The 12,287-nt window shown below is 55.7% G+C and overlaps 1 protein-coding gene across 1 annotated transcript in view; it reads left to right on the plus strand.

Moving 5' to 3' along the window:
* Positions 1 to 920: 920 nt before the first annotated feature.
* Positions 921 to 12,287, plus strand: part of SHANK1 (SH3 and multiple ankyrin repeat domains 1) — a 43,125-nt gene continuing 31,758 nt past the window's right edge. Inside the window, exons 1-10 of the mRNA XM_059905888.1 lie at positions 921 to 1,175; positions 1,372 to 1,575; positions 2,066 to 2,137; positions 3,218 to 3,326; positions 3,425 to 3,576; positions 5,237 to 5,404; positions 5,859 to 5,975; positions 10,989 to 11,066; positions 11,309 to 11,375; positions 11,647 to 11,977. Of these exons, the coding sequence (XP_059761871.1) occupies positions 921 to 1,175; positions 1,372 to 1,575; positions 2,066 to 2,137; positions 3,218 to 3,326; positions 3,425 to 3,576; positions 5,237 to 5,404; positions 5,859 to 5,975; positions 10,989 to 11,066; positions 11,309 to 11,375; positions 11,647 to 11,977 (1,553 nt within the window). The remainder of the gene's footprint in view (positions 1,176 to 1,371; positions 1,576 to 2,065; positions 2,138 to 3,217; positions 3,327 to 3,424; positions 3,577 to 5,236; positions 5,405 to 5,858; positions 5,976 to 10,988; positions 11,067 to 11,308; positions 11,376 to 11,646; positions 11,978 to 12,287) is intronic.

Genomic DNA, 12,287 nt, shown 5'->3' on the forward strand with positions numbered 1-12,287 from the left:
TCTCCCTCACAGTGGGGCCACCAGTAGTACCAGGCAATGCCACTCCACCCACCCGGCAGCGCCAGGCCTCAAACACACTCACAGGTCATCTGCAGCCACCCGGTACCGACAGGGTGACTGTCACCTGGACGGCGCTCCCAGGGCCAGCCTCCCCACCCCCACACACACCCTCTCAAGATGCCCCCAGAAACTTGCATAGGCAACCTCTTGTGGTTCCCCCCGCACACCCTTTGCATGGTACTCTGCCCCGTGACACCCCCGTCCCAGTGCCCCTGCCCCCCGGGACACCGGTCCCCCAGCAGCCCTCTGCACACATTGTCAGCCGCGCTTCAGTGAAGTCACCAGCTCCACCCTAGGCTCAAGGCACCTCCCTCTCCCCCTTACTACATCTCAGCCTCACCCCAGTTACCCAGGAGGAAGATGGGAGGACCTCAGGTGAGGGCCCTGGCTGGGGCCAGGAGGGCAGGATGCCGGTGGGTCGCCCACCTGTCTGTCCTCAGCTAATTTTAGCTGCCTTATCCGTGGCCTGGCAAAGTGGGCCAGTAGCTCCCGCGGTGATTCTGCGGTTTCTGGGACACCACCACGCTGGGTCAGCGGCAAAGTGGGGCGCAGGAGGGGCGGGGGGCTGCGAGCAAGGCCAAGGGCAGGGAAGGAGATGTGCAGGCAGCATGGCAGGGTTGGGGGTGTGTGTGTGTGTGTGCGCGTGCGAGAGAGAGCTTGGAGGCCGTAGGAGTGTCTGGGGGGTGTGTCCAGCCTCCTTCCTGCCTCCCTCGGGCAGGGTGGGGCGGCTGCCCTTGATCATTTGTCCACTGAGTGCGCCTGTGGCCTCCAGGGGGTCCGGGCTCCTAGTCTGACAGCCGCCCTTGGCCCCCCGCAGCCGCCTGTGATGCTGCCGTCCCCTGTCGCCCCGTGGCCCCATGATGACCCACAGCCCCGCGACAAGCGAGGACGAGGAACGCCACAGTGCCAGCGAGTGTCCCGAGGGGGGCTCAGAATCCGACAGCTCCCCAGACGGGCCAGGGAGAGGCCCCCGGGGGACCCGGGGCCGGGGCAGCGGGGGACCTGGTAGCCTGGCCTCGGTTCGAGGCCTCCAGGGCCGCTCCATGTCTGTCCCAGACGACGCCCACTTCAGCATGATGGTGTTTAGGATTGGCATCCCTGACCTGCACCAAACAGTGAGCCGGCTGGCCGGAGTGGGGGTGGGGGGGACCCGAGCCCGCACGGGGAGGCCTCCGGTACTGGGTGTCCTCACACGTGGCCCCCAATTTCCAGACCCCCATGTATTGCCCCCAACACCCACTCTGTCCCTGGAATCACCCACAGCCCCTTCCCGCACCACCTCAGGCCCCTTCCTGTCGCCTCCCCCACCAGAAATGCCTGCGCTTCAACCCAGATGCCACCATCTGGACAGCCAAGCAGCAGGTGCTCTGCGCCCTGAGTGAGAGCCTGCAGGATGTCCTCAACTACGGCCTGTTCCAGCCGGCCACCTCGGGCCGCGACGCCAACTTCCTGGAGGAGGAGCGGCTGCTGCGGGAGTACCCCCAGTCCTTCGAGAAGGGGGTGCCCTACCTGGAGGTGAGGCCCACGGCCTTCCTGGCCCCTTCACAGATGACAGAAGACGTGTCCTGAGACACATCTGCCCCCTCCCCATTTTTTCTCCCAGCCAAGACCTTGACAAGGGAAAACCCAGTGGGCTCTTCTGGATTCGGGGGGGCACCTAAGAATCAGAGTCAGAGAGGCCTGGGTTCAAATTACCGTGCGTTCTGCCTCTGACCGGTGGAGTGACCTTGGGCAAGTCATTTTCCAGCCCCAAGCTTCCCGTTATCTATCAAAGTGGGAAAGGATGCCCAATTACAGTAGGTATTCTAGAACATTCCCCATGGGGTCCAGACTCCTTAGGGGTTGCCGTCCACATGCCCCTAGTGGCCCAGCACCGCTCTGCCCACCCAGCCAAGGCTCTGGGGCTGCTTCCACCCTGACCCAGAGTTGACTCCTGGCTCAGAAGGGGGTCCAGACCCCTGATTTTGAGTCTCTGTCTCTCCCCTTACCCCACCCCTGGCCTCAGTTCCGATACAAGACCCGAGTTTACAAACAGACCAACCTGGATGAGAAGCAGCTGGCCAAGTTGCACACGAAGGTGAGAGAACCCTGCGGACACTTGCCCTCCCACCTGGAGCTCCCTGCCCAACCATTTTCTCTCCTATCTCTTCCCAACAGCCCTCCAACCCTTCTCTGCCTCTGCCAGGGTGCCCCACTTAATTTGGGATGCTGTGTCACATTTGGGACAACCCCAAATGCCCCTGCTAACCCTATCATAGCCTTTTAAATCTCCTCTCTTTCCTCCTTGTGCCTCTGCTCAGGCTCACACCATATCCACCTGGGTCCCACTTTCTTCATCTTTGGATTCTCCCCTCTCATCTCCTAGGTCCCCTATATCCACTCAGGACCCCCCCTTCCTTGGCCTGTGACTCTGACATCTAGCATCCCTCTGCCTAGGGGCTGTTTCATAGACACCCTGCAGTTCCCACAATCCCAGAGCCTAAATCTCTACCAGATCCAAGGATGCTCTCCTCCCCAGCCACGTTTATCCTCCTGCTATCTTGCCCTCCAGCTCTCAGACTATATGTCCCCTGCGTCTCCTCTGGTCCCCTAAAAGCTGGGAAGAAGCCAGGGGGCTGCTTTGGTCAGAAGTGAAGTGAAGGATCCTTGACACTTGGGAAGAAAGCTCCCAGGCGGCATCTTCTCATCCCCATCCCCACCCCACCATGCATTTGTCTCTGTCCTCCCCCAAATATTCCATCCGTCCAGACCTGTACCATCCACTGCAGGTGCTTCCAGACACATACGGCTCCCCAGGTACCTGCGGTGTGGCAGGTCCGAACTGAGCCTCGCTGTGAGTGTGAAATACACACTGGATTTCCAAGACTCAGTACCCCCAAAAGTAAAATATCTCATTAATAAATTTCATGTGGATTACCTGTTGAAAAGGTAATTTTGTAGATAGAGTAGATTAAAAAGAGATAGGTCATTAAAGTGAATTTCAATGTAATTGAAAGTTCCCCTTCCTTTTTTTTTTTTAAAAAAGGCGGCTACTAGGGACTTTTCAATGACATGTGTGGCTTCCTGTGTATTTCCACTGGACAGCACTGCCCCAGAACCCAGCTTTGCTCCCTTCCTCCCTGACCGGCCTGTGTTCTCTCTCTTGTCTATGCCTCAGACGGGGTTGAAGAAGTTCCTGGAGTATGTGCAGCTCGGGACATCCGATAAGGTGGCACGGCTGCTGGACAAGGGGCTGGACCCCAATTATCATGACTCAGATTCAGGAGGTAGGGAGGGGGCCGGGCGCTTTGGGAGGGCTGGAGAGTCAAGAACAAGGCCTAGGGGCTGCATGTGACTGGCCTTTCCCATCCCCCCCCCCTACCAGAGACCCCCCTGACGCTGGCTGCCCAGACAGAAGGCTCTGTAGAGGTGATTCGAACCCTGTGCCTGGGCGGGGCCCACATCGACTTCCGGGCCCGGGATGGCATGACAGCTCTACACAAGGCCGCGTGTGCCCGTCACTGCCTCGCTCTCACGGTGAGGTGCCAGATCCTCCCGGGACCCTCCCTAGAGCTCAGAGGCACCCCCAGATTACCATGTTTCTCGCCCAGACTGCATTGGGCCAGTTGACCCAGACCCTTCCTCCACCCCTCCTCCATTGCTACTCCTCTGACTGAATCTGATACCCTCCTGGGACCTCCAGGAGCGCCCACCCGCCCCAGCTCAAGGCTCATGATCAGCTGTAGTTGATGGTCACGTGGACCCTTGCCCTACACGCAAGTAGATCATGTTAATTTCCTGACACCCAGAACTTCTCCATTCCCTCTGACCCAGCTCTACACCAACACCTACCTCTGTCTCCCTGACGTGTAGACTTTCCTGGTGGCCTTTAAAATACAGAATGAGCTCCCTGCTCTGCCCCCAAATACAGACCCCCCTCCATACACACCCTGCAGACACAGCCCCTTCATCTGCCTCCTCCAGACACTGGCCCTCCGCCCCTCCATCTACCCTTCCCAACCTAGCAGCTCACCCCCCAAACACACCCCCTTCTCTCACAGCTCCCTCCTCCAGCGCAGCGTCTAGAATGTGCCTTCCCAAATTGACGAACCTCGTAGACCCTCAAAATACATACACGGAGTCAGCTCTCCCGGTCTAATTTTTAAAAAGTCTTCTTTTCCCCCCACCCAAGGGCACTTGATCCCTCTTCATACACAGGTCAGGCTAGACCGCCCCCAAAGCTGTTGATAAACACCAGGATTCATAGATGCTCCAGCTTAACGGAGCCTCTTTTGCTTTCTCCAACCCTTTCCTGAAGATCCCTAAACACCAGCCACAAAGATCTGCCTTACAGCCCTGGAATCAACAGACCCTCTTTATGTACACCCCTCCCCCAGACCCCGCACCTGCTCGCACCCCACCCCTACCCCCCAGGCCTGCGCTGTCCAATCCAGCAGCCACCAACCACATGGGGCTGTGTAGATTTCAATGGAGTCAAATGCACTAAAATGAAAACTTCCGTTTCTCAGGCTTACTAGCCACATTCAAGCGCTCAGTAGCCCACACGTGGCTGCCATATTGGATCGTGCGGTTGTAGACTTTTTCCATCACCACAAATGGTGCGAATGTGCTGTTGGACAGTGCCGCTGCAGACTCTCCTCACACAGGGCTGCCGCCAACAAACACTCTTTCCTCACGTGCTCGATGCTGCCAGCCTTCCAGGCCCAGAGCCGTTACTTGAGTGGGACCACTCCCTGCCCCCGAGCCCCCAGCCCCTGTGAGGCTGGCCCAAGTGGCTTTAACCCAAGCTTGCCCCCTCCCAGACTTCATTCTGTGCCTCATCCTCGGGATCCTGGTCCTAATAACCCCTCCCACCCAGCCAGGGGCCACCCTGCATCCAGACTCCGTTCTCTCATTTGTCCCCCAAATTTGTCTCACCAAACGTCGCCCATGGGGGAAGGTTGGGCAGGATTTCAGAGTGGGAGGGTCCTCTGGAGGCATCTTCCCAATCCCTTCATTGTTCACAGGGATGAGAGAGGCTCTGAGAGGGGAAGGACCAGTATCAAGGTCGCTCAAGGGCATCATGGCAGAACCAGCTCTGGCATTGGCCAGTGTGGGTCACCCAGGACTCCCCTCCCCACTGGCCCTTCAACATGAGCCGGTGCTTGTCTGACTGTCTTCGTTTTTCCCTTCCTAGGCGCTCCTGGATCTTGGGGGTTCCCCCAACTACAAGGACCGCCGGGGGCTGACTCCTCTGTTCCATACGGCTATGGTGGGGGGCGACCCCCGCTGCTGTGAGCTGCTTCTATACAGCAGGGCCCAGCTGGGCATAGCTGATGAGAACGGCTGGCAGGAGATCCACCAGGTGCTCCTGACTCGGCCAGGAGAGGCTGGGGGTGGCATGGGTGGTTGCTGGACCCGGAGGGGGCCAGGGATCAGGGACCCCGGTCCAAGGAGCTAGGGCTCCAGATGCTGGCGTCCTCACAGAGGGGAGGGGTGGGAGTAGCATGGTCCCCAAAGAGGAAAAGATGAGGGAGGGTGTCAGCACCGGGACCCTGAAGGGGATGGCGTGGGACCTGGAAACCTCGATCCCTGAGATGAGGGGGGATGGCCTCTCGACCCTCCCAAGGAGCCAGCCCAGAGCCCTGGGCCTTGCAATGACTTGTGAAGCTGGCAGCGTGAGTTCCTAAGCAGGAATGGGGGTTGAAAGGAGAAGGGGAGGTGGACGCAGAGCTTCCTGGCCTCGAGGTGAAGGAGACAGACAGATGCCATGGTCAGGTGGGTCTGTTCCAGCCTCCTCAGCTCCCAATCCTCTCCAGGCCTGCCAGAGGGGCCATTCTCAGCACCTGGAACACCTGCTCTTCTATGGGGCTGAGCCTGGAGCCCAGAACGCCTCGGGGAACACGGCCCTGCACATCTGCGCCCTCTACAATAAGGTCTGCCCTGCAGCGCCCGCCCCGGGCCCTCCTCCTGACTTCAGCCTCCCAGCCTCTCTGTGCCCTCTGTTCTTTCACTATTTCATTCATTCATTCATTCAGCAGATATTTCCTGAACACCTTCCCTGTGTCAGGCTCAGACCTGGGTGCTGAGGACACAGTAGTGATTAAGACAGGCGGCCCCTCCATCAAGGGACACACCCTGCCGTTATGATCCCGAGTGTTCAGAGGGCGGCCACCGGGAATCCAGGTCCCTGTGGGAGCCCACATCTGGGCTTGGCCTTGGGGCTGGGGTGAAGGTGGCTCTCTGGAGGACGTGCCATCAGTGCTAAGATGAGGAGTTGGCCAAGTAGAAGAGGGCAGAAAGGGTGTTCCAGGCAGAGGGCATAGCCTGTGCCAGAAAACCAGAGGGGAGAGAGTCGGGATTGCTCCTGGAAATGCAAGAAACTCCAAGGGTCCTATTTCTTTTATTTTTAATTTCTATTTTATATCGGAGTAGAGCAGACGTTCAATGTTGTGTTAGTTTCAGGTGTACAGCAAAGTGATTCAGTTATCCGTAGACATGCATCCCTTCTTTTTCAAATTCTTTTCCCATCTAGGTTATTACGGAATATTGAGTACAGTTCCTGTGTTATACAGTAGGTCCTTGTTGATGACCTATTTTACATGTAGTAGCGTGTATATGTTAATCCCTGAGGGTCCTATTTCTAATGGGTCTCCATTCAGCTGCCAGTGGAGCGCCGCCCACTGCAGGGGACAGGGGAAAGGCCAAACCGCAACCCCTGAAGGGGACAAGAGCGTGTCGCAAGTTGTAGCAATTCAGGGCTGGGTGGACCGTCCGCAGTTCAGGAGTTCTGAGTGGAGGTGAGCAGTAAAGAACTGGCAGAAGGGGGTGTGGTCTCACGTACCCACTCCAGCTGTGATGTAGTGGCCAGTTGGGTTGGCAAGAGCCGAGGCTCTTAGCCGGCTGACCCCGGCCACTTTTGCCACCTGTGCACCAGGCGATCCTGGGCAGGTCAGCCCCCGCCTCCGGTGCCTCAGTCTCCCCACCTGCTTCCCAAGGCTCCCTGCCCTTAGACAGTTGCTGCAAGGACTTCGGAGGCCAGGGCCTGGCATGCTGTGGCTGATCCATCAGCCTCTTCCCCCTCCTCCAGGAAGTCTTCCAGAACAGCCCCAGTCCCTTCTGCCTCATCAGAACTTGCAGTGCCAGGATGTGGCAGGTAGCCACGTGCTGCCTGGTGGCAGCAAGCAGTCTGCTCTGCGCCCGCAGAGGGAGAACTCAGTGTTTGTCAGATTGCCGTCACTTCCCCGCCCCCACCCCCTCCCAGTGCATCTGTCTCTCCTGCTCCCTGACACGGGCCTCGTGTCCGGATTTTCTGACTCAGTAGCCTGTGCACAGGCCAGGATGCCCCAAACAAGTCCCGTCCCCTCTCTGAGGTTCCATCCCACTCTCCGAAATGGGAATAACGTCAGCTGATTGAAGGGGATGAAAGATCATGTGTATTAAGTGCTCATCCCTAGAAGGCAGCTATACAAATAATAATTATTATTATCATTACCATTACCATTATCAATCAGGATCAGGTCAGGAGACAGAAACCATACCAGTAATCTGAATAGGGAAAATGTAGCACGTATATAGTTATACAGAGGGAACAATTACTCTAAGTGGGTCAGATGAGCCAGCCATTTCCCCACCTTGTGCTTCTCCTTTCTCATCTGTGAAATGGGTCAGTAACACCTACCTTGCAAAGGATCAAGGGTGTGAATGTTTTGCTTGCTCTTGGCATGGTGCTTAGCAAATAGATGCTTGACAAATGCAGGTTCTTTTCCGACTTTCTCTCCCCTTGTCTTCCCTCCCAGACTTTAAGCTTCCCAAGGCCCAGAGCTGGGTCCGAAAGATTTCCTCACTCTCTGCCCCTCTGGCCTCCTGGCATGCCCGTCTAGCCTCTGGTGGTGAAGATCAGGCCCATGTCCAGGCTGTGAGCTCCTCAGGGGTAGGGCCTAAGTCTGATCAATCGCTCTGTCCCAAGGCCCCAGCATATACTAGGCTTAGATGCATCTTTGTTGAATGAATGAATGAGTGAATGAATGAATGATGGATCAGCTGCCTTGAATTTCCCCCAAGACCACGCACAGCACCCAACTCAGAACATTCAACAGGTATTTGCTTCGAGGTAGATTGAATGACTCCATGAATGAATGAATGAATGAATGACTTGAACGAATTGAATTTTGAATGACTCAATGCCATATCCTCCATCCTTATCCTTTCCGTGCACATTTCTTGAGCACCTACTGTGTGCCCGGTTGTGAGATGAATCAGATACGGCACGGCGCCTGTCCTCGGGAGGGTGGGGGGAGTTCACAGTCTGGTGAAGAGGCAGATGTGTAAACAGATAATTGCGATACAATGAGAAGTGCTAGCACACCAGTAAATACGAGGTTCTCTAAGAGTGTAGTGAATTGCTGGTTAAGCTGAAAGAGATGCTCTGGGCCTGTGCTAGGCAAGGTGGCAGTGGGGGCTGGCAGATATGCAAAAACACACATGGCACTAATTTACAGTCTAGTTGGGGAGACAGCATGTGCACACATGGACACACACACTCGCACTCACAAACACATCCAGAAAACGAACCAGGCTAACCTTACTGTCCAATCGGAGGACCACTGGACTTGGGCAATCGGAGTTGTGCTTTCACACAGATGATAGATTAGAAGGCTTGGTTTGAGTCCTAGCTGCCCCACTGACTGGCTGTGTGACCTTGGCCATGGATTTGCCCTCTCTGAGCCTGTCCTGTAGGATGGACCCGTACAAGCATCCTTGATGGGTTTGTCACGTGAAGAGGGTGAGACCAAGCAGGTGTTTTGTGAATTCTGGTTAAATTAGCATCTTGGGGATCTGGAGTGGAGCTGAGCTGGGGGCCAGGTTGCGTTTGGCCAGGCCAAGATGAAGGGGGAGGACACTCCCTCATCCAGCAAGTGTTTATCGAACAGCTCTTACGGGCCAAGCACTATGCCAGGTGGTGGGTGCCACAGACAAAACCATGCCTCTCTGAAACGGACAACGTAGTGGGGGAGAGATGCTAGAGACGAATAAAATAGAAATGTAATTTCAGGGAGGCAGTGTTATGTGGAAAATGAGTTAATTCTGGCTTAGAAGAATGCCCGGCACATAGCAGGTATCATGTAAATAAAAATAAAGCCGGGAACTGGACAAGGGGTTATTTTCAACAGGATAGTCAGAGGGACCTTTTCTGAAGAAGTGGCATCTGAGCAAAAACATGAATCAAGTGAGAAAGTGAGCTGTACGGAGATCTAGGGGCAGACAATTCCAAGCGGAGGAAGCAGCAGGTGCAAAGGCCCTGAGGCAGGAGCGTGCTTGTCAGAGGAAGAAGGAGGCCAGTGTGGCTGGAGCATAGGGAGCAAGGAAAAGTGGTAGAAGATGAAGTTGGTGAGGCTGGGGGGTGGGGGGGGGGCAGGGCAGGCAGATCAGCAGGGGCCTCCTAGGCCAGGGCGAGGACATTGGGTCTGACCCAAAGAGTGACATGTTGTGATTGACATTGGTAAGGAATTGATCTGGATGATATCCCTTCCCCCACTGCCTGACCCTGGTCCCACTGCCCCCTTCCTTCTGGGTCCAGCAGAGTGTGTGATTAGAGCAAAGGCTTGGGAGTCAGAAAAAGCTGGGTTCGAATCTGAGTGCTGATCATCACCAGCCACGTGACCTTGAGCTCCTTTTGAAGCCTTAGTTTCCTCATCTGTAAAATGGGGACAATAATTTCCATCTCTTGGAATTGTTGGGCCCTTCGGTGGCTACCTCCTCGAAAGTGCTGAGCACCAGACATGCAACATAGTAAGCCCTCCAAGAGGTTTGAATTGGTGGCTTTCAAACTGGATGCTTCTGCCTCCGAAGGGACATTTGGCAATGTCTGCAGACATTCTTGGTTGTCACGACTGGGGAGGGGAGTGCTACTGGCATCTAGTGGTAGAGTCCAGGGATGCCGCTGAAAGCCCTACAATGCACAGGATGACACACACCTCCACCACCACCACCACCACCGCCCCCGCTACAAAGACTTGTCTGGGCCCTAAATACCAGTAGTGCTGAAGATGAAAACCCCTGATTGGGAGGTTGGGGTTAGCAGATGCAAACGGCTATATATAAAATGGATAAACAACAAGGTCTTACTGTATAGCACAGAGAACTATAGTCAGTCTCCTATGATAAACTATAATGGAAAAGAATAATTTTTCAAAAGGATATGTGTGTGTCTCTGTGTGTGTGTGTGTGTGTGTGTGTGTGTAACTGAACTGAATCACTTTGCTGTACAGCAGTAATTAACACAACATAGTAAATCAACTATACTTCAATAAAATAATAATAATAATAAAGAAAACCCCTGGTTTAGGTTAGTGCTGTCCGATAGGCTATAACCTGAGTCACACGTGTCATTTTAAATGTCCCAGGAGCCACTTTTAAAAAAAGGAAAAAACAAACAGGTGACATTAATTTTAGTAGCATATTTTATTTAACCCAATGTATCCAAAATCTTATCCTTTCAGTGTGTAATCAGTATAAAAATTATTAGAGGGACTTCCCTGGTGGTCCAGTGGTTGAGACTTCGCCTTCCAGTGAAGGGGGTGTGGGTTCGATCCCTGGTCTGGGAGCTAAGATCCCACATGCCTTGTGGCCAAGGAACCAAAGCATAAAACAGAAGCAATATTGTAACAAATTCAATTAGGACTTTTAAAAAAATGAAAAAAATATATTAGAGATGTTTAAATTACGTTTTTCATGCCAAGTCCTTGAAATCCGGTGTGTAGTTTGTATGCACGGCACCTCTCAGTTTGGACTGGCCACATTTAAAGGGCAAGTGGCTGCTGTCCGGGGCAGGACGGGTTTCCATCAGATGGTTCTGGAAGTTCTTAGCACCGTGTCTGTGTCCACTCATGGTGACCTTAACTGTTTGTTTGTTTTTTTTCCTTTCACCCTGTGCCACTGACCATCAGGAGACGTGTGCTAGGATCCTCCTCTATCGAGGGGCCAACAAGGACGTGAAGAATAACAGCGGACAGACCCCCTTCCAGGTCTGGGGCTGTCGGGGCTGGTTGGGAGGGGGCATGAAGAACACAGAGGGGGTAAGGAAGGTGGGAGACTTTGGGGTGCTGGGAGGGAGGCACTTGGTCTGGGAGAGGAGGAAGGACAAAGTTACCGGGGTGAAGGTTTGGGGGGGCAGCTGGCCAGAGACCTCACAGTGTTTCCTGCTTCCTCTCTCTCTCTCTGTCTCTTTCTCTCTCCTCCCTGGGTTCCCTGTACCCCCTCCCACCAGGTGGCAGTGATTGCTGGGAATTTTGAACTTGGGGAGCTGATTCGAAACCATCGAGAACAGGACGTGGGTGAGTGAGCTAAGGGGAGAAGCTGGGGGCCTGGGGGGTGCGTGGTGGGATTGGGGAGTCAGAAAACCTGATCTGGGGGCCAGGATGGGATCAAATACACCTTAGAGGAGCACGAACCACTGAGCAGCGGTGGGGGTGGGGTTCCAGGCACCCCACTCTTTCTTATCTCTGTCTTTCTCCCCTCACGCTTCTCCCCCACCATCTCTCGCCCCTATGCCCTCCCCACCTGCCTCTGCCTCCCTCTACCCTCCTGCCACCATGCCCCCCTCAGTGCCCTTCCAGGAGTCCCCCAAGTACGCAGCCCGGCGACGGGGACCCCCCGGCGTGGGGCTGACGGTGCCCCCCGCGCTGCTGCGGGCCAACAGTGATACCAGCATGGCCCTGCCTGATTGGATGGTGTTCGCGGCCCCGGGGACCTCGTCTGCCGGGGCCCCCGGCCCTACCTCAGGGCCCCAGGGCCAGTCGCAGCCCTCGGCCCCCAGCACCAAGCTCAGCAGTGGGACCCTCCGAAGTGCCAGCAGCCCCCGGGGCGCCCGGGCCCGCTCCCCATCCCGAGGGAGGCACCCCGAGGAGGCGAAGAGGCAGCCCCGTGGACGGCCCAGGTAGGGGAAGGCTCAGCCCTGATCCCACAGACCCCATCCCAGCCAGATCCCCTCCTCAGAGCCGCAGCTCCGCGCCCCACCCCGGGCCAGCCCAGCTGCCTTCCTCCCGTCCCACATGTGGCTGGTCCCCCATCCATCCACCTCACTGGTCCCAACCTCAGACTACCAAGTCCCTCTCCTCACCCTTGAGGAAGTGAGGGTATCGTGAGCCACAGTCTTGCACCCGGGTCCAAGTGCACCAGCGTTTAGCTGAGCACCTACTCCATGGGCCTGGGGGGGGAGGGGCCCAAAAGAAATGTTGGACAGACAG

Source organism: Balaenoptera ricei, chromosome 19 (assembly GCF_028023285.1).
Source record: "Balaenoptera ricei isolate mBalRic1 chromosome 19, mBalRic1.hap2, whole genome shotgun sequence".
Classification (NCBI taxonomy): domain Eukaryota; kingdom Metazoa; phylum Chordata; class Mammalia; order Artiodactyla; family Balaenopteridae; genus Balaenoptera; species Balaenoptera ricei.